Here is a 24,008-nt window from a genome sequence, read left to right as displayed (position 1 = left end):
CTGCTTCAGATGCAGCCCAGGACACAGCTGGTTTCTGGGCTGCAACCACACACTGCCTCTCATACTAAGCCTCTCATTCACCAGCACACCACGTCCTTCTCTTCTGGACCACTGTCAATCCACCGATTGTATTCGTGCTTGGGATTGTCCCAATCCAGGTGCACGACCTTGCACTTGGCTTGTTGAACCTCATGAGGTTCTCACATCCTAACTTCTCCAGCTTGTCCAGGTCCCTCTGGATGCATCCCTTCTCTCCTGTATGTCAACTGCACCACTCAGCTCGGTGTTGTTGGCAAACTTGCTGAAGGTGCCCTCAATCCCATTGTCCACATCTGAGTGGTTGTTTTTTACTTTTAGTGGCCAGTTGCTCCCTAATGAGCTGGAGAGTAAATAGTTAAAAGCCTCCCTTTGAAACAGATATTGCCCCTGAGTATCTGCAGTATTTTTTGTATTGTTCCCAAATTGACAGAGGCACTAGGAGTGATCTAAGGTAACTATTTTATCATTATGACAAAAATGTAAATAAACATAAATATGACATTTGTCTTTTTTTCCTGGGCACAAGAACATTGCTGACTCAACAAGAGGAAAGAAGTGCAGGAGAAGAGAATAGGAGGAAGGAGGGAAATGAATCAAAGGATGTTTTAGTTTAAGAAAAAAAACAACTAATTTCCCTTTTAGCTCTCTAACAGACTTTTGGATTTTAGCTTTTTTTTCATATTTTTTCCCCTTCCCATAGAATTAGCAGGCTTTCCATGTGAAGGACACCTGAATTTGAAACAGCATCTTCTGACAAACAGCTTGGAAATCCTGATTGGGGGGAAACTTGTCAGATTGGAGGTGTGATTACAGTTCCTCAGGCCAGTCCTGTCTATACAGTCACACCATGGCTACAGGAAATACCTGTACAGGTCTCATGAACCCTCCGTGCCGTGATGCTCCGAGCATGCTGGTATCCACCAGCCTCCATGGGACGACTCACATGTTCTGATTTAAACAACAACTACAGCAGGTTGGCCAAAGAGACTCCAGTTGGGTAAAAATACCCAAAGATTGGGGCAGTCGACTTTCAGTACAATACAACCAACCATCCCTACAATTTACATGCATCTTTTTTATGTCTCCTTATACTTTTTTCATTACAAGCCACTTAATTTCAGAGATCAAGATTCTGTCCACAACATACTTCTGCCTGACGTAACGAACATCACCAAAGATGGCCTTTTGTGTGATCGATTTATGGGAACAAAAGAGCATTTCTAAAACAAACCATCAGGTTGTATCTTCACAGCTGTCTTCCCCACTAGCCATGTTTCTGGCAATTAATAGATTAATTGTGGGGGCAAGTAAATAAAAATGAATACAATACTTTTTTACAAAAAGAATTATCTTCACAAGACACAAAGAGAGATCATGCCAGTTGTTTAAATGATTACATGCATTTTTCTAAACACTAAACCCAATTTCTTTTGAAATGAATGCAGCTGAAACATTCAGAATCTCCTAATGGAAGTCATGCAGAAGTGTTATTTTTCTATTTCCTAAAGTACTTAAAGACTATTTTACTTTCCAGTTCTTTCAATCTGTTTATATGTTGTAATGAGAAACAGACATTTTTTTTTTAACCATGCTATTGCAAGAAAAATAGCATTTTGGCCAAGAAAAATGCAGATTTCCCACCACAGGAAACAATGAATCTAACAAACTTCAACACATTTAAGTAAAACAACAACTTAGTATTTTCATTAACAGCTATGGTTTCAGAACAAAGCTCAGCTGTAAAGTCTCCACAGAGTTTATATCTCTTACAGGAGTTAAACTAAATAGAACAGCTTCAACCTGTATTTTTCTTCTCAACATCTCTTGTCTCTATTTATTACATACACTCAAGAGCAGTTATTTAAGTGAAGGAAAGATTTAACAGGCTCAAAGGTATTTGATTTCTCATAATAAAGAGAGCAAAGAGCTCAGTGCTTTAAATAAACTGGTACACTATTTAATGTACAGTTATAAAGGATTGCTGAACCACCCTAATATGTAGTGTACTATAATTAATTGTATTTGAAGTAACTGCCATTAGCTTATAACATAATTATCTAAACAGATGACAAACACAGGCTGAAATTCAGATTTGAGTTTTCTCCTGGTTCTCGTTTCAATAATCTGAAAAACTGAATGTTGAGCTATTTGAGCCTTAATTCTCTTTTTCTGCTTTCCTTTCCAGACCCAACCCCTTTATTTTTATTTTGCAATAATGTAAGCTAGGAAATGATCTTTAATCCCATTGAGTTGCTAAACAACCTTGGGACTTGCTCTGGCTCGAACCCCACGACTCCTTCGCGCTGACCATTTTATGAAAGCAGGCTCTTTTCCACTCAGATTAGCGAGGGCATTGGCATTGCAGCAGCGGTGCGTCGCCGCTGCCAAAGATCATTAGACATTAGAACACTAGCAATTTTCTTCTAACGCGATGTCATTTTTTAACAACTCAAAACATCCAACTACATAACAGACAGCTTGGCTGTATTTTAAATTAGCACAAATGCTAAAGCCAGGAAATGCAATTCTCAGGATATCAGAACAAAAGGTTCAGAGAAAAAAGAATTCTTATATACCATAAGATTATCAAGACTAGACTGTCACACCGTGACCTTGCTGGCGTCTAGCTAATCTGACAATATTTGGCAGAGCATTGTTTCAAATCAATAACTAATTAACAAAGTACAAAAGAAGTTGTACTGTTTTTGAGGCTCCTTGTTAAAAATGGCTTTTGGTTGCACATGGGCAGAAAGGTCGCTTTTATGACATCTCTACGAGTCTTTCAACATCTTGCCACTGTCAGATTAAATTACTTTTAGCAATTAATTGTCATAAGTTAAAACAGAAGCACATTTGTTACAGCAAGTTGTCATAATGACATGGTGAGCAGTTGTTTTGATATGAATTTCTTCCACTGACCCTTTATCATATCTTAATTTTTTTGGTTGACCTAACTGGAAAATTGGGAGCAATCTTCTAACTCAGGCAGCACAAGCCAAACATTGGGGGTCTTATTGAGATTATAGACTGAACAATAATGTAACAGAAATTCCAGAGATAACTGAAGATCTTGAGAATAACATATATCTTCTATAGAATATGTAACCTATAATGTCTGTGCTGGTGGGTAGGATAAGAAAAATAAAACCTCAAAAACTCACATGGATATAGCTTTTGTAAATGCTATAGATGGTCCTTGATGCCATTTTAATCCTTTATGAGCCAACACCATTTGTTTGATGTGTTTTAAAACAAAGATTAAATGGATTTAACATCTGCAACCTGCACCCATTCAAACCATTACTTGGTTTTGGAGGCTTGGACCTTATTGTGCATTAATTAAAAATAAATCTACTCTCTAAGTTCCTTTCATTAAACTTCTCTGTATTGTGATGCACACATATTGTTCATCTTACAGATTAGTCCTCCAATATTTCTCATCAAAGTTTGTATGAGTTCACTATAAAAGTTTACATCAGAGTGAAAAAGACAACAAGCGTAACAAAAGCCCCTTGCATTTATTTGATAAACCGTAAATCCCTTTTCAGCTGTTTGCTGGGCTTTGCCCTGCCACCCTACTACCAGAGTCTCCACTTTGATCATCAACGGTAGCGCGAAGTCAATAAAATTCACCAGGAAGAGATAGAAGCATTATTGATTGAGCACCGACTCTTGCTTAATATCTCAGGTGTTGCTTCTCTGAGGCTTGTTACCTCTTGATATTATACATGGGAGGGCAGAAATGACTTTGAGTGAGAGGCAAAAGCAAGCTGTGGTGCACATCCATGGGGCAGGGCCAAGTGTGCTCATTAAGGTACATAACAGAAATGTTAATCAAGACTTTAAGTAAAAGAGAGTGAGGAAATAACGTAACCCCCTTTAATGAGTTTGTATGGTAAGGTTTTTGAGAGTGAGGAGGCTGAAGGAGTGAATTCTGTGAGAAGACGTCAGAAGCTTCCACCATGTCACATGGAGTGAGCTCCAGACAGCTCCAACCAGACCTGCCATGGGCTGAGGCTGAGCCCACTAGCAATGGTGGCAGTGCCTCTGGGATAACTTATTTAGGAAATGGTAAAAAAGCTGCACAACAGCAGCTGAGAGAAAGATAAGTAAGAACATATAAGATAAATAACCCTGCAGATACCAAGCTCAGACAAGAAGGAGGGGGAGAAGATGCTCCAGACACTGGAGCAGAGATTCTCCTGCAGCCCATGCTGAAGACTGGTACGGCAGACAGTGCCCCTGCAGCTCATGGAGATTAACAGTGGAGCAGGCATCCACCTGGACCACATATCCCATGCTGAAGAAAGAGAAGAGAATGAGGATGAAGGAGTGGCAGCGACATGTGATGAACTGACTGCAATCCCCATTTCCCATCCCCTTGTGCCATTTGCAGGGAGGAGGTGGAGAAGTTGAGCTTGGGAAGAAGGCAGAGGTGGGGGGAAGATGACTTAAGATTGTACTTATTTCTGATTATCCTTCTCAATTGTCAATTGTCAATAATTAAATTAATTTTCTCTGTTTTGCCCTGATGGTCACTGCTGGGTGGTCTCCCTGTCCTTATCTCAAACCATGAGTCTTTTGTTGTAGTTTCTCACCCCTATCCAGTGGAGGAGGCGTGTGATAAGGTGGTTGGGTGGGCACACAACAGCCAAGCTCAACCCACCCACTCCCATATTGCTATTAAATGTCCCAGTGCTTGGTGACAGGGACTAAAGTGCAGATAAACACAAAAAGAGAAGCAGGACTGATTCCATCCTGCACTGGGTAAGAAAGAGATTGTGTAGAAGAACAAACCTGGGCACCTGCAGGATCTGTCCTTAGTGGCAGCAGCAGAAAAGCTGTAACCACGAGAATGGTCTGGCTAAGTTGTCTCGGGTCCTGGATGTCCCGTAGGAGCTGATTAACCAGATCTTCAGGCTAACAGAGACTTTGGAAGAGCTCTGATGGCTCACATGTTTAACAGCAGTTTGAACAGTTTAACAATCTACATTTACTCTATTTTTCTATTTTGGTAGTTTAGCTCTATTCATGCAAATGTTTCTATACTAAACATATTTTATGTCTTAAATTTTGCTTAATAATAAAGCTGACAATAAGTGGTAAGAATTGATAGTTGCCAGGTAGCAGATGTCCTGGAAATCCCCCAAAATGTGTTCACATTCACTGTGCCTGATTTCCCAGTACAACACCAGAATACCTCTCCACCAAGACACAGGGATTAGTTTTGGAGGTGACAATGCAGGTGTTTGCACAAGCACACACTCCAGTGAACAGCATTTACAGAAAACTGTATGGGTGAATATTAAATAATTCACGACCCTTTAGGAACATGGGCATAGGTTTTGGAGAAGAGAAACTGAGGGCCTGTCCAAGGTCTTCAAGATATTCGTAGTTGATGCACTGGCCTGCTGCTGAGATATAAATTCAGGTCTCACCTTGAAATTGACAAAATCTTCTAAGGAGCAGTTGTGCACAGGCTTAATTAAACTGCTGTTCACTAATGCTTTAATAAAAGTTGCAGTCTTTTTAATTCTTCCATGTCTATCCTCTTCTAAACACACACTTGGCAAGTAATCAATTTGAATGTCACGGGGTACTTTTTCTCTTCCCAAAACTCAAGAATGACTTTGTAGTTGAAAATGAAAGTTTGTGGACTTGTAGACTTGTAGGAGAGGGAGTAGGAAGGACACGGACATTACTTGTATACTTCCCATTATTCAAAAACGGGCATGCCAATAACAGCTGGAGAACATCTGTGAAAAAACTCCTACTGCCGTACTGCTCCAAGGTCCTCCAGCAAATTTAAGCAGATCATAGAATCACAGAACAGTTTGGGTTGGAAGTGACCTTAAAGATCATCCAGTTCCAACTCCCTGCTATGGGCAGGGACGCTCCCACTAGATCAGGCTGCTCAAGGTCCCACCCAACCTGGCCTTGATCACTTCAAGGTAGGGGGCAAATGATCCGGCTTGGGGAATTTATTGATCTCTGAAAGACCATGAATGTTTTGGTCAAGATGCCAGTGTTAAAAATGCCAGTTAACCATGCTGATAGCTAAGCAGGCTTCCTGGTCTCCATCACCTGAGCCTGCTCTTTGTAAGTGGATGGCCAACCATAAGTTCAGTAGTAACATATGTTCTGAGACAGAGAAACTTACCTCTCTTCACTATGTCCACAAAGCCTATCTATAACTTAAATACTTATTTGAAGGCTGAGGTGGAACTTCATAGTGTAGCTCCATTGAACCACACCAGCTGGAGAACACCTCTGCAGGTCATCTAGTCCAATACTATGCTCAAAGCAGTGTCAACCACGACTGGCCACAAGTGCCATCCCTAACAGTTGCAATCAAATGCAAAAATATTGAGCTTTGTAGTTCCAGTGTCACAGAAATGTAAAAAGATACCTTGTGGATGTTACCCAAACCTTGAACTATGGGCATTTGGGATGAAGTGACATTGAACACACACCAGAGAGGTGCTACAGATGACTTCCACTGTGGACACAAAATAATTTACAATATTTTCATGCCATAACCTTTTCCTTCCAACTCCTCTATGCTCTGTGGACCATCAGCACAAGTGAGGCAGTGGGCACGTTTTGTAACTGCAGTCTGTCTTTGCGCATTCTAGCAGTCCTGAATTTTGCCTGGTCACTTCTGCTTTGGGTAGAAATAGGTATTAGAAAACCATATCATGGCTATTCAGCACAACTGTAACAGAAAAAAAAACAGCATCTGAACTTCCATTCCAGTGGTGACACTGCCTGGTGCCCATGAGGGTACAAATCCATTTAAATGTCATCCATACTGTGTCAGTCAGCTAGGGTGGTTCAAAATGGAAAGGAAAAGGAAACAGTAAGAGAATATAACGAACAAACAGCCATGAACCGCAGAAAGGTATTTAAGACAAGTGGACTCCATGATCAAATTGGATGCTGTTATTTTAAGATCTACAACAGCAATAAGTCATTTGCCCACTTATGGCAAAGCAGTCAAAGCCTTAAAAAGCACACAGCATCTGAAGCCTTGACATACCTCAATGAGCAGGATTTCATACATGGCCTAGGTCTTCACCAGTAAGGGGTTTAAAAATAAGCAACAGCCATTAAACATAAGCCTACTCTTTTTTGGCAGCCAGTGCAAAGGATGCATGATGAATAACATGGTCCTGTCACCAAATGTGTTTGTTCATTTTTCGAACAACAGGCAAAGTGGAGCACCCGGAGGCTCAGCAGGGTGTACTGCAAGGTGGAATGTGCGAGGGCAGTGACTTATCAAAGGGTAAGATCACAAAGTTAACAGTGGAACCTAGAAATCTTTCAAAATTACTTTACACAGTCTAAGCTTTGCTAAATTTCTTCATTACTAAATTCCCTAGCTTCAAAAGAATTGCTTAGCAAACCAGATGCCTAGAAAAAATAAATATCTGTCTTCTCAACATCTAGATGTAATTAAGGCTTCTATTTTACCAGGTTAAGGAAAGAGTAGCTGACACAATTAAGTGATAATGTCAATTGCCCACTTTGCTAGGGTGTAGTCTGAACTTGCAGGATCCATGAAATCAGATTATTCAGTTACACAGCAGGTGGAAGAGATGGGAGATAGCAGTAAAAACCATCCTAGAAGGAAACATCAGCCCCAAAGAACAAACACATTTCAGATGTCCATGACATACCTCAGCCCATTGTCTGAATTAATTTCTTGCTGTACTATATGGCTGTCCATTCTTACATATTATGTGCCTGCAAAGATTATCTCAGATCTCACCTCCTGCAGAGCCTGCAGGATACCAAACATGTAAGAACATGCATTGAGTTGATGTGTTTTAGTGTAGGTATGCACTTGTGTGTGTGTGTGTATGTGTAAAGGGGGAACTATCCCATGGAGTTCATACTGCATTATAGGTACAACAACTGACTCAAATTTGAATGATACTAGACAACGTGTAAGTTGTAAAGGAAGTTTTTTTTTCACACAGAGTAGCTCTTCCATCCACTCCCTAATTCAACAAGACATGACAAAACCAGATGTCATATTTTTGCTGTTTTTTTCAAAGATGTTGAGGCTTAGCAACCAGGAGCAGCATTTTATCGAAGCACTAAAACATCAGCACTTGGCTGGATGCATGGCAAATGTTTTCAGCATGTTCTGATGGTGAACTAAGGGTCACTCCTGCTACACAATCCCACAGCAAAACCTCAACTGGAGGTTGCGTAACCTTGATGTGCAATCCCCACAACTACTCACACCGCTTCCCAGTAAACAGAAGTGTGATTACATTTGCTAAATGCTACTAACCTGGTCACATCCCCTCCTTCCTGAAGAACCTTTTTGATATAGAATTGTGGAATGGTTTGGGTTGGAAAGGACCTCAAAGCCTATCCAGTTCCAACACTCTGCCATGGGCAGGGACACCTCCCACTGGATCAGGTTGCTCAAAGCCCCATCTGGGCCTTGAACACTTCCAGGGATGGGGCAGCTACCACCTCTCTGGGCAACATGGCCCAGAGCCTCACCACCCTCATCATGAATAATTTCTTCCTAATATCTAGTCCAAAATCTTCCCCCTTCCAATTTAAAGCTATTTCTGCTTGCTGTATCACTCCATGCCCTTGTAAAAAGCCCCTCCCCATCTTTCCTGTAGCGCGTACGCTTCAGGTACTGGAAGGCTGCTTTAAGGTCTACCCAGAGCGTTCTCTTCTCCAGGCTGAACAATGCCAACTCTCTCAGCCTGTCCTCATAGCAGAGGTGCTCCAGTCCTCGGATCATCTTTGTGGCCTCCTCTGGACCCATTTAAACAGTTGCATGTCTTTCTTCTGCTGGGGATTCAGAACAGCATTCCAGGCGGGGTTTCACGAGAGTGGAGTCGCGGGGCAGGATCTCCTCCCTTGACCTGCTGGCCATGCTTCTTTTGATGCAGCCCAGGACATGTTTGGCCTTCTGGGCTGTGAGCGCACATTGCTGGGTTTGTAATATTTTTCTCACTGCATGCTTTTGCTAAAAGTACCAACTAGAAGCTCCCAAACTATTGCTTAAGAGCCCAGACAAAGTTAAGTCTCCTCAACACACGCAATGTACAAGAAAGCTGAGGAGGGGATTTTTACAAAGGCATGTAGTGATAGGATGAGTGGGAATGGCTTTAAATTGGATTTAGATTAGAGATTAGGAGGAAATTCTTCACAATGAGGCTGGTGAGGTACTAGCACATGTTTCCCACAGAAGTTGTGGCTGTCCCACCTCTGGAGGTGTTCAAGCCCAAGTTGGATGGGACCTTGAGCAGACTGATGTAGTGCGACATGGCCCTACCCTTGGAAGGGAGGTTGGAATTAGATGATCTTTAAGGTCCCCTCTAACACAAACCATTCTATGATTCTGTGATTTTAAATCTTAGTAATTCTTTAGTAGCTAAAAACAACATGGTCTTACTTTATTCATTAGTTTCTCTCCAAGTAGTGCCATCTATTGGGAAAACTAACTCAAATTCAAGTATAACTCAATAATAAAAAAATGTACTTCATTGTGTATTGACAAATTTGCTCTTGCCAAGTACAAATCAAAAAATATAGAGAAAGAGAACGAGATTCAACTGTTAAATAACAAAGTGTTGAACGGTGCAGCTGAACAGCATGCAGCCCATTCAGGGAAGAAAACCTGCCATTGACACCATCGACCACAAAAGACAAAAAGTATTTTTGATCAGTTTTGCATCCCCTTTTAGCCAGGAGGAGAAGGATAAAACAAGGATTCAGCTGAGAGAGGAATGGGAAGATTTCTCAAAATTCAGATGAGTTCATGGATGGAGATACTGTAAAACAGAACACCTTAGGAAGGACTGGACACTATGAAAATTAAGTTAACAGCTCTGAAGTTGGTAAAAGGAAGTTTTCAGGGCATGCTGATCAGCTACAGAGTGCACTAAGATATAGCAAGAACAGAGGTCACGACTCTGTTCTCATAGCGCACAATAAGGCATATTTCTTTGCCTATATAGAGGTGACAACAAGCTGATTAAAAAGACAAACCTTGTTAAGAGACAAGTAATTCAAAACAACATTGCACAGAAAGTAAAATCAGTAAAAGCCTTCACTCATGAGTATTTTAAAATGTAACTTATGACAGGGCTATAATAATTAATTTTTCAAATTGTCACCCAGCTATGAATTACATGATAGCAATTGCCTTTTTTTTCTGAGCAGCTTGTTCCACATTTCTCCATGCCACCATTTCGTCTACTTCTAGCCCCTTCAGCAGCTGTCATTGCCACAAGCAGCCAAGCAGACTACAAAGGAACTACAATAACTACGAGATTTATCTTAATCCCAAAAGCTAGATTTCATTTTTCATGTCTTTCCCTAAATTTTCACTTTGTTTTCCATAGCAGATGAGGTGAAAACCTCATTGAACATACTGTGCATCCTTTGCCTGCCGACATTCATTTCTTAGGACTCCATAAATGTTTTCCTGACCTCCATGCATCACAGTACAGTCCTGATATGCCCCTACCCATAAATACTTCTGATTTCTATTTCTAGCCCCAAGCCCATAAATATTTCTAAAAGAGTGGGGCTGGGTGATGCATCTCTACAGAAAAGGATTATTTTGCAACAGCACCATTCATCCTAAAATGACTACATTTCTATATATTTATCTCAGAAATTAATTTTCATCATCTCTCACCATAACAAGGCTCTTTGAGGTGACTGGTGCCAGGTACAAAAAAACACATAGAAAGAATATCCAAGTTCTGCACTGGAGATGTAACCACTTGAGACCCTGCTAAATTTCTCCTGCCAGTTTTCCCCAAAACACTGAAATCTAGCATAAAAATGTGTAAATGCGTGTGGTAGGGTGGAGGATATCACCCTTGTTTTGGCTATCAGCTAAAAGGATATTCTCCTTTCAGCCTATTAGATAAGTGATAAAAGATACTTACAGAAAGCAATGTGTACTGGCAGGAGGATGGCCAGATGACCTACGAGTTTTTTTTTCAGCCCTTTACCGCAATATCTCTGCAAAGACAGGCACTATCTGAGTATAAGAAGTCTGAATAATTTTATTCACCCTTGCCTACAACAAGTAAGTCTGTTTTCTGCTGAGCTAGTTTTCTTCACCATTAGCTCACTAACTGGCCAGGTTTACCAACCCTGAATCCTGTCTGAAAGGAAGGAGGACTTATGTGACCCGACAGAGCTGGTCTTTTTTAACACAACAGGAGCACCGCACAGCGCTTGGTGGGAGGAGAGACGCAAGCTAGTCCTTTCTTCTGGAAACTCACATGGCTGGCCTCACATTTTAGGAGCCAGATCTAATAATGCGCATTTTGTCAGCATCATGTAATGAATGTTTGAAAGACACCAAAGCTAGATGGCCCCGATTTATTCTTTTTCTTTGATTAAACCATACTTGCGAGATACAGAACAAAGAGAGGGTACAGTGAAAGAAGAGCCACCTCTTGAAGAGATGCAAAATCTTCCTTCAGTGATTACCCATGTCTCTGATTTCTTACTTGCTCATAGAAAAGAATACAAATATAACTTTTTCTGGACTTGTAGATATAAAATGTACCATCGTAAGAAGTCTTTACAGTCTCTGTATTCTTTAAATACCTAATTTAACTGCACAAGCTAGGTGGTCTATACATAAATTATTGATTACTACTGTAGTTTAAACTCTACATACTTCAGCTCTTTAATGTAAGGTGCCTGTTCATTGTATCTATAGAATGAAACATAATATATGCATATTTTTCCTGTTATATAGAAACCATTGCAGGAATTCAAAGCTTATCTCACCCTTTAGGAACAATGCAGAGGCCTAACTGTGGGTGCTCAGCGCCACTGTAGATGAGTTAGAATCCTCTGCTTGGCTTCCAGCTGCTGGGCCAGGGTGGTGCGGATCCTACAAGACATCATCCAGATCTATCCGCATGTCCTAAATGCCCTGTGGCACCAGGAATGTCACCATACATTTATGTGCCAGCACCTGAACTGCAGTCTTTTTTTAACTCTGAGCACCCAGCGGTACATGGGGCAAGAAGAATAAAGACATGGCAATTTCTAAGCAGTTCTCATGAGCTTTCCATTGCCAGCATGCATTTGTTGTTGCTTAGAAGTGAAAGAGATTTCTCAAGACTATAAGCAAGTAATGGGTGTTAAAAGGTAAATACGGACAAAATAAAACCATGTGTTATTTCAGAGGTGTAGGTAAAGCAACACCAATGATTGTAAAGGGAAAAAATCCAAGGCATTGTGATATAAATGTTGGACTTCGGAGGTTGGAGCCCTGATGCCCAGGTCTGCCATGGAATTTCTCTGTGCTGGAGCATGTCCCTTACGACTTGGGAGCTGCCTGCCTAGTGCTCATCATTTTGTCTCTTCTGGTGGAATAAAGGGCTTATTAGCTGGTCTCAGCAGCAGGCTAATGCAGTCACACAGGCTCTGGATGAGAGCAGGCACACACCTTGCCAAGTCGCAGGGTAGGCAGAGGGAGCCTGCATCTGCCCATCTGCGCAGCTGGTGGGACCGCGGCTATGCCGGGAAACAGCTCCGTCTCTGACGTGGAATAAATCCGTGGTGCCAAAAGGTCACCCCGTGCAAGCGGACACTGCGCTGACCTTCAGTCAGGTGATGTCTCGTGTCAGCCTTACCGAACGATAAGCAGAAATGGCACAACTGTGCTCACATGCTTGCCAGCGCTTCCTGCTCACCAGCAGCCGCTGCGTACTTAACCGCGCATTAATAAACCTGCCTTCCACCACTTTCTCCTAAATACTCGCACAAATTATCCTGATGCATCCATTTTTAGTAAAACAAATTAATTAGTTGCACATGATCTTTTTCTATTTAATCTTTTGCAGAAAATGGGAAAAATTATTTATGAAAAGTATGTTACATCCAAAATTAATTTAATTTCAATGATATGCTGTTAGTATAAATAGTGCCATTACAGACTGTGCTACAGCTCAAATAACATTGGCAGTAAGAATTATTAAAGCAACTAATCTTGGTGGAAAAAAAAGGGCAAAATTTCCAGCATATAGGCTTAGGAAAAGCTCCTCCTTTTTGCCCAGAAAACCTGACCCCGCGAGTAGGTCTGATAAAAGGTAGTACTTTTTCCTACTTCTTCCTTCATTGCCTCCTTGATATCCTTCGACTGTTGTGTCAGCAAAATTATTGCAATTTAGTACTATTATAAAACTACATTATTTATACTTTTTTCTTTAATAACAATTCAGGAACCATTCAGTATACTTGTTTAAGCGGCAAAATGCTATTTAGAAGGGGATAAATACCAATTTACATTTCTAAGTGTCTTTTAACATAGACTAGACTCTGTCAATGTGAAAATCTGTAGGGAGTGGGAGATGGCTTGGAGGATGGAGGGAATAATCAGTCACATTTAAGCCATTATGATCTATTTCCATAGAAAAAGGTTAGAGATCAACAAATTCTCACTTTAGTTGATTAATAAACAAAGGTTGGCGAGGGTATTAAGTTTCTGGGGGGAAGCATTAGCCAATATGTACAGCAGCAGCCTCTGGTGGTCTAAGAAAAAATGGTAGTATCTATAAGTAAGGCTAGAAATATGTTTTTTAAAAGGATGTATATACATATTTAGCTATTTGACTCAATTCTCCATTCAACACATTAAAAAACAGATGCTTTTAAAATGATCTGCTGGCAATATGCTTGTTAAAATCTGAACAGTAAGAATATTAAAATTCATATGCATTCATTAGCATGTTATATAAAATTAAAATGCTTTTGTTTAATCATTCCATAAAGTATTATAGTCGATGCTGATTATCAAGAAGTTTTTTTCCTTGGTTTGCATCGCCAAAAAAGAAACCAAATTCGTAAGATTATTACTGAATTGATGACATTTTCTGTCTTCAATTGTGAATTGAGTTGGCAGATGTTTCCAAGAACAAAAAATTCTATCTTATTACAAAACATATTAAGCAAGTTTTTCTGCCATAATGTTTGACATTATGCTTATTGCCCAGACCAAATCAGTCCCTTTAACAAGCTATAATGTATGCCAGAAAGTACATTATTTCATAGTTGAGGAAACTTCCAGTAAGAAACAATAATTACTTTGATCTTCCAAGCACTATGCTTAATGCACTTCACAATTCCATAGTTGTTTTTATTTGTACTCATTTTGTACAAAAAATACAGTGCAATTTGAGATTTTGTATTTGAAGACATATTCTTTAGTATCTAGTATCCCAGCTATTTGTTTGGGGTTTTTTTCTATGAAAATAAAAGAATTACTTTAAGTAATTTACCATGGAAAAGTTCAATTTTTTCCAATTACTGGAAAACCTGCACAAGTGGAAGAATCATCCAGACAGCTTTAATTTGTTCAACTGGCATTTCCTCATTGGATCACAACAGATCTCAATGACCCTACAGGTACATAACCAGGGATATGTGTTCCTACCACTCAACAGTTTGAAACTATTTCTCCAGTGTATTTGATGCAAACAGATTTTTCTTCAATGCTTGATGTCTATGATACCTTCTGTGAGGATATTTTTCACTTAGTCTCTCTGTACTAGATTTCCCTGCTTGGCAAACTTGACGTTGGGCTTGCTCAGGTTTTTTCAAGACTCTTCAGGATGAAGGATATACCATCCTTAAATACTTCTGTGGAGCTTTGTGTTTTATTCCAAGAGCTCAGTGAGTCAAATGTACGCTATACCATACATTATGCGAAGGTCACATCCTGATGGCCCTTTGACATCACCCCCTGATGCCCCAGTGTTGCACCTCCCAGCAGCCTATGGTCATGGCAAGCCAGGCAACCTGCTCCAGGGTGCAAACAAAGGGTGATTCCTGTAGCAGATGTAATCCCATGAACCCAAGCACGAGAGGTAAAAAAAAGCATTGTCAATATGGTATCACACTGTGTTGTTTGCATCCTTGCATGCCTGGACAGACTGATGGACCCAAGCACAAGAGGCAACAAATACATTGCCAATATGGCATCGCACCATGTTGTTTCCATTGTGGTACACCTGGACAGACTGACAACCATGTTTGTGGCCAGGATGGGCAGCAGAGCATGTGATGTTCACAGCTCCTCTTGCAACCACCAGAGTTTTTACAGACTTAGCAGTTTTGCCCAACAGAGTAAATGTCACCCAATCAGCAGTCCAGTTTTGTTTCAGAAACCGATAGACAAGTAAATTGCAGTAATTTATCCTGCCACATACACCAAAGCAGGGAGGGTTTTAATTCTTTTTCGAAAAACTCTCTGCCTATTAAAGAAAAAAAAACCCCAAAGGCTTCTTTCAGAATAAAATAGGAACTACATCAGAAAAAACAGCTTCAGTTAATTCACCCAGGGAAGGAGACCATCACTCACACTTTCACTTAAGCTTATGCTATTTCTTTCCGTGGTTTGAAGAGAACCAAATAAAGGGGACATAAACAGTCATAGTTGAGGCACAGAGATGAGGAAATGGGATGGAGTCACATATTTTATGTTTCATCATTTCAATAATTTTGTGTTTCGAGGGTCAAACCTCCTGAAGCCAAATTTCATGCCTCATCAAGCAAAAGAGCCACAAGAAGGTGGAACTGCTAAAAAGGTACCAGAAAGAGGTTCACTTTCAACATGGGGACAGTGGTCCAGCACACTGACTAAACGCCTTTCTGGACAATACAGCAACATCATCCACTGGCTTCTGACAGCCCTTGAGACACGCCTGGTCACCCTTCTTAAGAAGCAGGATCTGCCTGGTGGGCAGAACGGTATCTCTCATAAAAAGCAGCGGAGAGAAAAAAACAGTGTGCCCTGTTGGTGACTTTGAATATGTATATGCATCCTTTTGTTTCTCATGCTCAGCAGCAAGACATTGCTCAAAAGACACAGTAATATTTATGGTATTAGTGATAATCTCGCATCCAGGTTACAAACCCTTTTAACTAGCCAGCACAGCTGTATTTCTCCTACTAACATTGTTATGCTAAATTAATAGGAAGATGTTAAAATCTAAGATTATTCTAAAGTGGTTTTGCTGGATTTTTCTCTGTTTTGAACCAGAAAGGCATACACATTTCCACTGTTTTAACTGCACTGTGGCATTTCTGACATGTTTTACCATTGAATGAAAAAACTAACTTTCATAATAAGGGCTTTGGAAATCGCATGACTCAGTCTCGAATGTATAATGCATCATATGTATATGAAGCAGAATGTGTCAAAGTGCAAATAATATTGTTTGTGCCCCCTGCAGAATTAGAAATCCTCGGGTAGCACTGTTATAACGATCCCATGCTGGTAGCATTACAAAGTGCAAAGGTTCACTGAGTAAGAAAAGAGGAAGGGACAGAGCCTCCTCATTACACTATTCTCGAACTATTCTAGCTTAAGTATTTATTAAGATATTAATAACTCTCCTCCTTTTTCTGCCTTCAGAAGTTCAGCTGAAACTCAACGGATGGCTGCTCGTATGAAAACAATACATTATAGGGTAAAATCTGCTACCACACAAGATGAACAATGGTATTTTCCACAATACATTATTAATTCAGCAGGTAATATCTTAAAAAACTATCATGCTGTAAGTGCTGCCTCCCCAATATAAGACAACTTAACACAATAAATGCACGCATGACGTGAAGTTAATACGTTGCCTAACCTGCATTAGGAAGTGTTTCCTATGTGCACCTTTGCTTATAAAATAATTTTTACCAAGTCTTCCTTATATTATTCTCTTTCTCGATAGCACCAGTGAGATCCTCTGTGGTTTATTTGAAGTTCCCCTTTGAAATCAGAAAGGGATGTTTTGTAACTCTTGCAAAACTTCACATTTGATAAATGACAAAATATCAATAGAATTAAGTGGCAAGAACTCTGTATGAACTCACAAATGCCATCTCAGCAATGTGTTTCCTTTTCAAAAAGCATGCTGTTTTTCCGCCAATATGGACAGCAGACACACCTATACATCAGCAAAGACTTGCAAACAAAACCAAAAGGAACTTACTCTAATATATATCTGCATAGTTTCTTTTTCTTTTTGTGGGTTTCGATACTTTTCGTAGAAGTCACGTCTCTTCTTTGTTTCCTTCTGGATTTTATCTTTTCTTTCCCTCTTTTCTGCAGGTTCATCTGAGCTATCAGAAGACAGCTGTACTTGGGCTTTTGTCTTCTCCACTTCAATATAGTTCTCATTGGGATTCAGTACTATTACTCCATAGCCTTCCTGTTTCAGAAGAGAGAAACGCACACACAAAAAGAAGAAATATGAAAAGGGAGATTTAATGCTTGAAAATGCTTTGCATTTACTTTAGTGCCCTTAAAAACTTTTTTTATTTCAGTAAGTTCACACGACATAATTTATAGAAGACTGTTCTAAGAATATTCTGTTTGTTTCACCTATGTCATTAAAGGGATATTGATGTGTGAATATGTGTCTGTGCATGCACTTATGCTCATGCACATCCCTCAGTGGCAGAGAAGTTGCTTGTTTTACCTTTAAAATAATTTAATATGTTGTTTTATTCATAAGCACTTTATATGACTTTTTCAGAAAATAGTACAAGAAGCAAAATATTATTTTAAGAACCCTGCATAATGATGAACAAAAAGCTTAAACCCATCCAATAAAAAGCTGCAAAATAAAAAAGGATTGAAGAAGGTCACACACACATATATATATCTCTTAAAGAAAGCTTGTGAGAATTATTCACCGTAGTTTAAAACAGCAAAACCTTTTGTCTGGCTGAAAACAAGCATACCATGCAGAAGCCAACAGCAGCAGCAACAACGAATCAATACCAAAACTGATCCAGTGGTATTGCTTACAAGTCAACTCTTTTACTGCGGGGATGACTTTTAAGTACATCTTTAAATCTGCTCTAAAACTTCACTGAGATTATGTCCCGTATTCAACAAACCCAGAGAAAATTCGTGACCTGCAGAAGCTTTTTGAGTGTACCAGCTGCATTTTTGTGCCTCAGAAAATGAGCCAGTTGAAAAATACATGAATTTATGAATGAGAAATAAATCTTGAATAAATCAGCCAATCATTTTATTATGATTTTTAAATGATGGCAAATCACATAAGAATTGTAATATTTGTGGAAGATATAATCGCAAGAGCAGGGAGAAAAGAGAAGCACGTGCATTTAACAGATGAGTCCTTAAAGTTTCCATGGGTTCCCAGTCAAAATCAAGCTGTCCTTTAAAAGTAAAATTTTAATAAAGACTTACTTTTTGGAAACGTCTGTATTAATTATCTAACTGAACAGCTTTATCCCAGCTTTTCACTGGGTGCTTCTTTTTGCACTTGGGCAGGCAGGAGGATCAAAGAGGTCCCCATACCTATCTGGCCAGAGCAAACCAAGCCTGCACCAACAAAAGACACTTTATTTGGGCTTGCTTTATTCTAATCTGTAGAGCCATTCACAAACCTTGTAGTGCATTGTGGCCACTGTCAGGTAGACAGATTGTCACTCGGTGATTTTCTACAGTTGGACACACTCGACTAGTTATCAAAATCGCATCTGAAGGGAGTTCCTACCCCTCGTCCTTGTGCCCTTCTCAAACGTCCGCCGTAGCTTCTCCTCCCACCAAAAACCAAGTTAAAGAGCACGGTTGCACTCTGCTAAACAGGGTGAAATAGAGGCATTCAGGACACTGTCTCTGGCGTAAGGGACGTAGTCAAAAAAGGTCACCATAGGCCAAAGAGAAAATTGCCTCCTTGCTAGACGCGGCGCCGTGAGTAAGTGGTCTCCTGTCATGTCGCTCCCCTTCCCTCCCTGCTGAGTGAACAGAACTGGGATAAATACAAACAAACAGGCTAATAAATAAACAAATAAACAAAGCAGGGAGGGAAAGGAAAATGGAAAATTAAAGGAGACAAAGTTTAAAAACTACCCACGCCATTGCTGGTCATGTTAACGCACAAAATTAACACATAAAATTCCCAGCTTGGAAAATCCAAAGCCCAAAATTCACCATAGGGCAGAATATCTCTTAGAAACCTCCCTAAATTACACGCCTCGGACAAAAAGATGTTTTTTTTTGTGGCAGCTAAAGGACCAAGGATTTGCATTCCTTGGCTGGTGGCTTTGAGGCTCTCTGTGCTGTTCTTGACCTGCAGAGTCGTTCTGTGCATCGATTCCTTTTGCTTTCTATACAATCCCAAATGCAAAACTCATGTGTTTATTATAGGTCTATGAGAGCTACGGGGATCTGAAACTCTGTCCACTTTAAGCTGACCACAAAACAGACACATAAATCACCAAAGAAGTAGAATTTGTCTAAGTTATTGATTATGTAACCAAACATTACATGACTCATTTGTCCAATTTTATGAGGACACAATGTCAATTTTTCACATAGACATCAACAGATGAAATATGATTCCATTTTTAAATTCACTATTTCATAAATCAATTAAAGGATTTTTATCAGCTTTTTTTAAGCAGTGTAACATGTCTCCCTTTACATTTTTTAACATTTTCTCCTAGATACCAGGCTTTTCTTGTCAGTTCAATTAAAAGAATTAAGTAATAACTGAGATAGGTTTTCCCAACATTAAGAAAAAAAAATCTTGCAATTCATAAGACTTTATCTTTGTGAAGTAATATATTTTCAGATTGTTTTGTAGAGTATTTCTCTTTCCTTCCTACTTCTGTACCTTAAATTGCAAGATGTAAACAATGGCACCAGAAAGAAGATTTGAGAGTAACATGGAAAAACAAAATCGCTGTTAAAACTGCACCCAATTACACCTCTGATCCAGCCTTAGCCCAAGCATTTTCTAATGAAAAGGAACACTCAGCTTTAAATAACAACTATGTGTGTCTTTTAAGTTCAACTAATTTTTAAAAAATTAATTTCACATGGGCATAGCTGCACCATTAGAGTTCAGTGCAATCAGAACATTAAAAAGAAAGTGGAATCCCTCACTGACGCTGTGGGGCTGAGCACAGCGCAAGTCAATGCGAAACTGAGCACACAAGACCATTAATATCTACAAAAAAGCCTTTAGCGAACTTCAGTAGTAGCCAAGGCACACAGTCTTTGGCATGAGTGTTAAGCAAAGACATAATCACATTCATTAAAAAGTATCTTTTTAGATGAAAGTCGTGTTCTGAAGTATATATCTCACAACCACATTAAAATGTCAATTTTGGGTACGATGAGTGTATAGTATGACCAAAACTCAGTGACCCATAGTGTAAGTACCATAATCCAGGACACTTTTTAAAGCTTGTCACTACTAGTACATATGATTTCAATATGTAATAGTAAGGTAGTTTCAATACGTAAGAGTGAGGTAGTTTCCTCCTGTGTGCCCAGTGCACTCAGAAAGAGACACTGCTCACTAAACTGTGAAGTTTTTTCAGCGTAAAAAGCAAAAGTTTGGGACACGCCCCCCTCCCCCTCAATCTTCAGCTGGCTGAAACGAGCTGAGCCCCGTGCTCCTGCACACATCTGAGGATACAGATGTGGCGCAAAAGTCAACATCCCCCATCACTGTATCAGTGATGAGACACAATGATCAGGAGAAACACGGATAAATACAAGTCCCACCCTTTGATCTACAACTTCAGTGGGTACAATTACAGTTTCTCTCCCAGACTAAAACACACAATCAACAGATATTTCCCCAATTCTAACACTTGAAGGTAAGTAAAATGTAATCTGCACTAACTACTGTCCTTCATATAACAGCTTCTGGAGCTACAGGACTGTATGCAAACTCTGCCCTCAGGTTCATAAATAGAAATACAATTAATAGTTATGACTGAGACAGTAAATGATGCCGAAAGGGAAAGCAGGCTGACAAAGTGAAGTGTCGGAAATAATTGTGAGTCTCGGTTACAATACCTTTACTACAAAGCCAGAACAACATAGAAGGTTATTTTCCGGCGTAATATACGAGCCAGAAATGGACTGGCATTTTCTGCCTCATATTGGAAGTTCAAGAGAAATGTTCAAAGCAGAAGAAATACCAGAATTATTGCCTCTGACAGCAAGAGTAAGGTTAAAAAAAAGAACTCCCTCAAGTACTTGAAGTAAATTCCAAATCTTTTGAAACCTCTTCTGCCTGGCCACATGAATAATGAGCTGAAAGCATTCAGCTCTGCATATTAATCCACCAAGACGGGACACCATATGTGACCAAAGAGGTCAGGGCTGGAGAGGAATCTTTTGACCTATGTAGCTATCTTTTCGGACCGTGAGCAAGGGTCTGAACGAGATCATTTTGCTAAGCTTTATCAACCTGAATAGTTTAGGTTTCTATTTGGATCGCTGGCAATAAGACCAGAGTTAATTCCCAGGGGAAATGCAACTCAAAGCGCTCGGCTTTTAAAACTGCCCATGGTTAAAATGGACACGGCAATGTCCATTCATCTTTCTGAAAGATGTATGTTCCATTCATTTCCCATCTTTTCCGCGGGAAGGGTACATCTATGTCACTGTTGCGACATCGTAGGTGCAACAGTGGGATGAGGTCATGACAACCAATCAGAAGTCACTAGTGAAGCGTTAAAGTAAACATAGCTGTTGGAGATGCAGCTCAGCTTGAAAAATGCCCCCTCCATTATTTGAGCAATTTTCTCAAGACGTGACCTGAGACCGAAACGCCTGAAATGTCAGTTGACTCCGCTTTCCACCCAATGTACATTTTGGCAACTGCGCCCTGCTAATACTTTGTGATACTTCCATCCTGGCTACACCTCGGCTCCCCGAATTCCAGCGCTGTGTCCAAGTGTGTAAAAATGCCGTGTTACTGCCAAACACACACTGTCCCACTAAGTTCCCAACTTAAAATAGCTCATCAAGTTAGGCAGGAAAAGAAAACATGCCACAAAAAGTTTTTAGAGGACCACCTGTTGTCTATTATTTTTACATAGCACTTACTCATAAATCATAACACAGGGTAATTAATCAAGCTGTCAAAGAGAAGGTCAGAGGTGATGTGGGGGAGTCAAAAGGTCATGCATGGGCTGATAGAGGTCAGGGTCACACCGCATTCCTCATTATCAAGTTGGGATGAGAGACGGCCCAAGCAAACAAAAGTGAAAGCAGATGGAGAAGTGAGTGGATAAAAAAAAAGAGGGAGAAAATTTCACAAACAAAAAGAAAAGTGAAAGAAGAATGTCAGTTGCCTTCAAACAAGGAGGAGAATAGAGCAGAAATACATTGAGATGTTCTCAAAAGGTCTCACACAATACAAAGAAACTACAGTTTGATTATTTAAATACCCTTAATATAATTTTCCATCCAATCTTTTGCAAATATTAAGCAATGCTGCAAAACAGGCTTGGTAGTTTTGGTTCCATTTCACATCTGAAGTCAGTACTTTAAAGGTAAATTAGACAAAAAGAATCTATTACCTCGATGAATGCTGATGGATATATAAAATTGCTTCTAAATATTGAAGTTTATTCCTGTTTATGGCTACAACCAATAGATGTTCAATAAAAAAACTTATAACCTGTTTGAATGATGTATTAAGAACTACACTTTCATATACACAAATCCTCAAAAACACAAAGCATCATAAAAGTCCCTCTGGATGACACAACAGTTATAAAATATTCTATCATTACACTGACCTGAATTAGATGCAGAATACTGTGCAAAATTAGCTGTCACCCTTTCCTCAAAATCTTTGTTAATCTCATTTTGAATGTTTGCAGCTTTATCAACACATGCATCAATGTCAGCTCCTTGGTTACTGAACCACTGTACTTGGAAGAAGATATAATTAAAATGTTTTGGCACTGAAAAGGTGAAATTGTATCTTCCCCTGTTCCCTGAGGAGTCTGTAAAACATGTAGGATATATTGACAAACACACACCCTTGTCTAGAGCCCTGACATTCCAGGTCACCCAACTGCTATTTATTTCAAAACATTCACTTTACACTTACCCAAACTGTCACCTGCGGTGTTAGTAACTTTTAATGGATATTAGAGCTATAAAAACAATAAACTCTTCATTTCCTTTCTGTTACTGCTTTCCAAACCCTCATCACATTAGGTCTACAACTATTTTGCATGCAGAACTGTATTCATCTTATTTCAACATATACAGCAACTTCATGCTGGAAAGTATAAAACATGCCATTAGTAAGTTTTACTTCGCTCTTTCTTAATCTAGCACAGCTGTATTAAACAGACCAAATGGGCTAAAACCACCCCACCAGATAAGCTTTTACCAAGTTTGCTGCTGAAAAGTTTTGAAAAGAATTAGTGTTTTGCATCTGTCTATAATCAACAACCCAAGTATGTCTATGTGTAAGATCTGCCTCCCTCCTTTATGATGTTTGTTCCCAAGGCCCAAACTGAACAAACGCATCCAAGAATTATAAGGATTTTACTCCCTCAGTTGTGTACTGTATTCCAGACAGTGTTTTTTCACTAGGATTTTTGGTAGAAAATAATTTCTCACAGCAACTGAAATGAAGAAACTGAGCTACAGTGCTACCTTAACTCTGCAAATTAGCAGAAAAAGAACTAGGTCCACGCTCAAACACTGTGTGAAATGTTTAATAAACCTCGGCCTCACCAACTCTCCCTGATGTGAGAATCGGGCTACCAGGAGAAATGTCTGGAGGCTGAATGCAAGTGAACCCATCCCAGCCACGCAGGCGGGATGCAGGACTGCAAATAATCCGTCCATAACAACTGCCCAGGCTGCAGCAACAGCTTCTGCTCTTACTCACTAAGTGCACAGAGCTTTGGAGTCCAGACAACCTAGGAAAGAGTGAATCCACCAGTCACCCCACAGGGCTGAGTTTCTTTCAACGACAATTTACAGGACCCCCTTCTGTAATTAAAGTCTGTGCTCTGAAAGTTCCATCCCCCCCACCCTCCCTCTCTTAAGCCATGATTTTACTTTCTTTTCTGACAAAGATTTCAGGAGCTTCAGAAGGGTATAAGATCTCAAACAAGAACCTCAGGCATATTTCACTTTTTCACTAAGA

The 24,008-nt window shown here is 39.8% G+C and overlaps 1 protein-coding gene across 8 annotated transcripts in view; it reads right to left on the bottom strand.

Moving 5' to 3' along the window:
- The window catches only part of FAM172A (family with sequence similarity 172 member A), a 309,719-nt gene that overhangs the window by 136,046 nt on the left and 149,665 nt on the right, over positions 1–24,008 (bottom strand). For all 8 annotated transcript variants that reach the window (XM_054053583.1, XM_054053576.1, XM_054053577.1 and 5 more), the window contains one exon: positions 17,043–17,261. In XM_054053583.1, the coding sequence (XP_053909558.1) occupies positions 17,043–17,261 (219 nt within the window). The remainder of the gene's footprint in view (positions 1–17,042; positions 17,262–24,008) is intronic.

Source organism: Cuculus canorus, chromosome Z (assembly GCF_017976375.1).
Source record: "Cuculus canorus isolate bCucCan1 chromosome Z, bCucCan1.pri, whole genome shotgun sequence".
In the NCBI taxonomy this organism is placed as follows: Eukaryota; Metazoa; Chordata; class Aves; order Cuculiformes; family Cuculidae; genus Cuculus; species Cuculus canorus.
This window is presented reverse-complemented; position numbering and strand designations above follow the sequence as displayed.